We start from the raw sequence: 2405 nt of genomic DNA on the forward strand, positions 1-2405 counted from the left end.
TGTACTTATGTCATTCTGAAATTTCCAAATCCAATATCATTGTCAATTCCTAATACATCTGTGCTTTACTATGTTTGTAGTCTATATGATCCTGTTTAATTTTGTTCTCGACATAATTGTTAAAAGTCAAAACCAACTACAATGTTAAGATTCTGCTGAGATCTGTACTTTTCTGTACTTTTCTCATGTACTTTTCTCATTTACCATTTACACTCTCAGGGTGTAAATGGTAGATAGAAAGCACTTAGATGTAAAAAGTGCTTGTGTGAATGGATGTGAATGAGGCTTTGAGTGCTCGAATAAAGTAGAAATGTGTTATATAAGAAACAGTCCATTTACCAGAAGTATGAACATGTATTTGACACGATTAATTATATTGTAACTGACATAATTTGACTTTAACATAGATCCTGTTTTAATCAGCTATTCCAACCAAACGCTTGAGATACAGAATCTGAACTTTTCAGCTGATACAGATGTGTACAAGATTGTTTGCCCACCTATGAAAATTTCATTTGTGCAGGGAAACAACCCAGACCCAGTTTTTGCTAAATCACTGTTTGAGGTTTTCTTTCAAAATCTTTACAATTTTCTTTCCTCGTGGTTCTTTACACTTTGATGTGAACCTGTTCCCACCAAAGCATTCCCACAGCATAATCCTCCCACTACTGTGTTTCACTGTGGGGATGCTGTTCTTTGGGTTGAACACCTCTCCCCTATTTAAGCATAAATATAAGCAGTGTCTCTGCCAAAGAGCTCTTGTTTTTACATGGACCAAAGAAGGCACTTGCAGTATGCATCATCTTTCTCCAGATTGTTCTTAGCGTAGTAAGGAAGGACTTGCAGCTCTCTCAATTGATTTCACATGCAGACTTTAAAATACATTTAACCCTTTCACACACAGTGGTCACTACAGTGCACAGCTATTCAAAGGCTGTTTTCTTGTATTTGTGTCAGTGTTGATAGTATACTTGCACATAAACCACTACATTGGACACTGGTGCATCAATCCATACCCTGCCAGCCACTCCAAAGGTGATGTTGTCCACCTAAGTGGACATGTAAAAAACTCTTTGAAAAGTACATGTTTAAAAAAATGAAGGCTTAAAGTGAATAAAAATACTTAAGAAAAAATCCTGATTGAGGTTTCATGCATGAAAGGGTTAAATGATTTTCTGACATCATTACTGGAAACCTCTTCTTGTTTTTAATATGACTCTTTTAGCTATTTTAATGTGGTTTTTTAATTTCAATTTTATTATGCTGTCTGAAACAGGTCTCTCTTGTAAACGAGATGTTGAGTCTTAATGACAATGAAGTCTCAACTGGTATAAAAAAAAGTTTTTCTTCTTGGTCTGCAATTTCACAATCCATTCCTGTCAGGGTTCTGTTCAATTCAATTCAATTTTATTTATACTGTCATAAATCACTACAGTCACCTGAAGGTGCTTTATATTGTAAGGTAAACACCCTACAATCAAAGTTCTAGCGTCTTGTCAGTTGTTCTGACAAGTTGTTCTATATATAAACCTATCACGTTGTGAGCAGCAACAATTTCTCAAGTCTAAACCGATTTCTTTTGTTTTTGACAAAAAAAACAAACAAACAAGTGACAGCTCAAAATCTTGTTGAAGAATTTCTATTTCAAAAACCAGGACCGCCAGGCTGGTCTCGCCACTGGAGATATAAGCGCCTACAAAGCAGCTTTATACGGCGCATGGTGAGGGATGCCAAACGCCGGTATCGGGAGCGCATAGAGTCTCGCTTCCACCAGGGCGACACACGGAGCATGTGGCATGGACTGCTCACCATCACAGATTGCAGTTTAGCTGCTCCATCACTGAATTTATTCTCACCTCCTTTAACACTTTGGCATACTGCTGCCACTGCAAAGGACAAAGGCAGACTACAGCATGTAATCCACTCCACTGAAAAGGTGAATGACTGCAATCTGCCTTGCCTACAAGACATGTACTCCTTCATGCAAGTGAGACAGGCAATCAGGATTGCTACTGACTCTTCACCCGGGCATAAATTGTGATATTTCCCTTTTACAGGAGGTTGTGGTCCATCAGAACCAACACCTCATGGCACAAGAAGACGTCGGACTACGTAACAACACTTAACATGTTACAACAACACACTTATTTACTCAGCCTACAATAACTTTCCCACTGGACTCAATACATGCACTTTGCACACCCCAACACACACACACACACACACACACACACACACACACACACACACACACACACACACACACACACACACACATTTCTTAAGGTAGGTAGTTAGTATATATTCCTAATGTATTTATTTATATTAATATTTATTTTGAGATGTATATATTATATATATTGTAAATACCATATATTCTATTTCTGTACCATTGGTTTTTTTGC

General features: G+C 37.6%; 1 protein-coding gene across 1 annotated transcript in view; it reads right to left on the reverse strand.

Annotated features, from left to right (window-relative positions):
- Nucleotides 1-1798, reverse strand: part of megf10 (multiple EGF-like-domains 10) — a 45876-nt gene extending 44078 nt beyond the window's left edge. The window contains exon 1 of the mRNA XM_013915634.1: nucleotides 1698-1798. Coding sequence (XP_013771088.1) covers nucleotides 1698-1798 — 101 coding nt within the window. The remainder of the gene's footprint in view (nucleotides 1-1697) is intronic.
- Nucleotides 1799-2405: the final 607 nt, after the last annotated feature.

This window comes from Pundamilia nyererei, unplaced genomic scaffold (assembly GCF_000239375.1).
Source record: "Pundamilia nyererei isolate P.nyererei 1_Seehausen unplaced genomic scaffold, PunNye1.0 scaffold00335, whole genome shotgun sequence".
In the NCBI taxonomy this organism is placed as follows: domain Eukaryota; kingdom Metazoa; phylum Chordata; class Actinopteri; order Cichliformes; family Cichlidae; genus Pundamilia; species Pundamilia nyererei.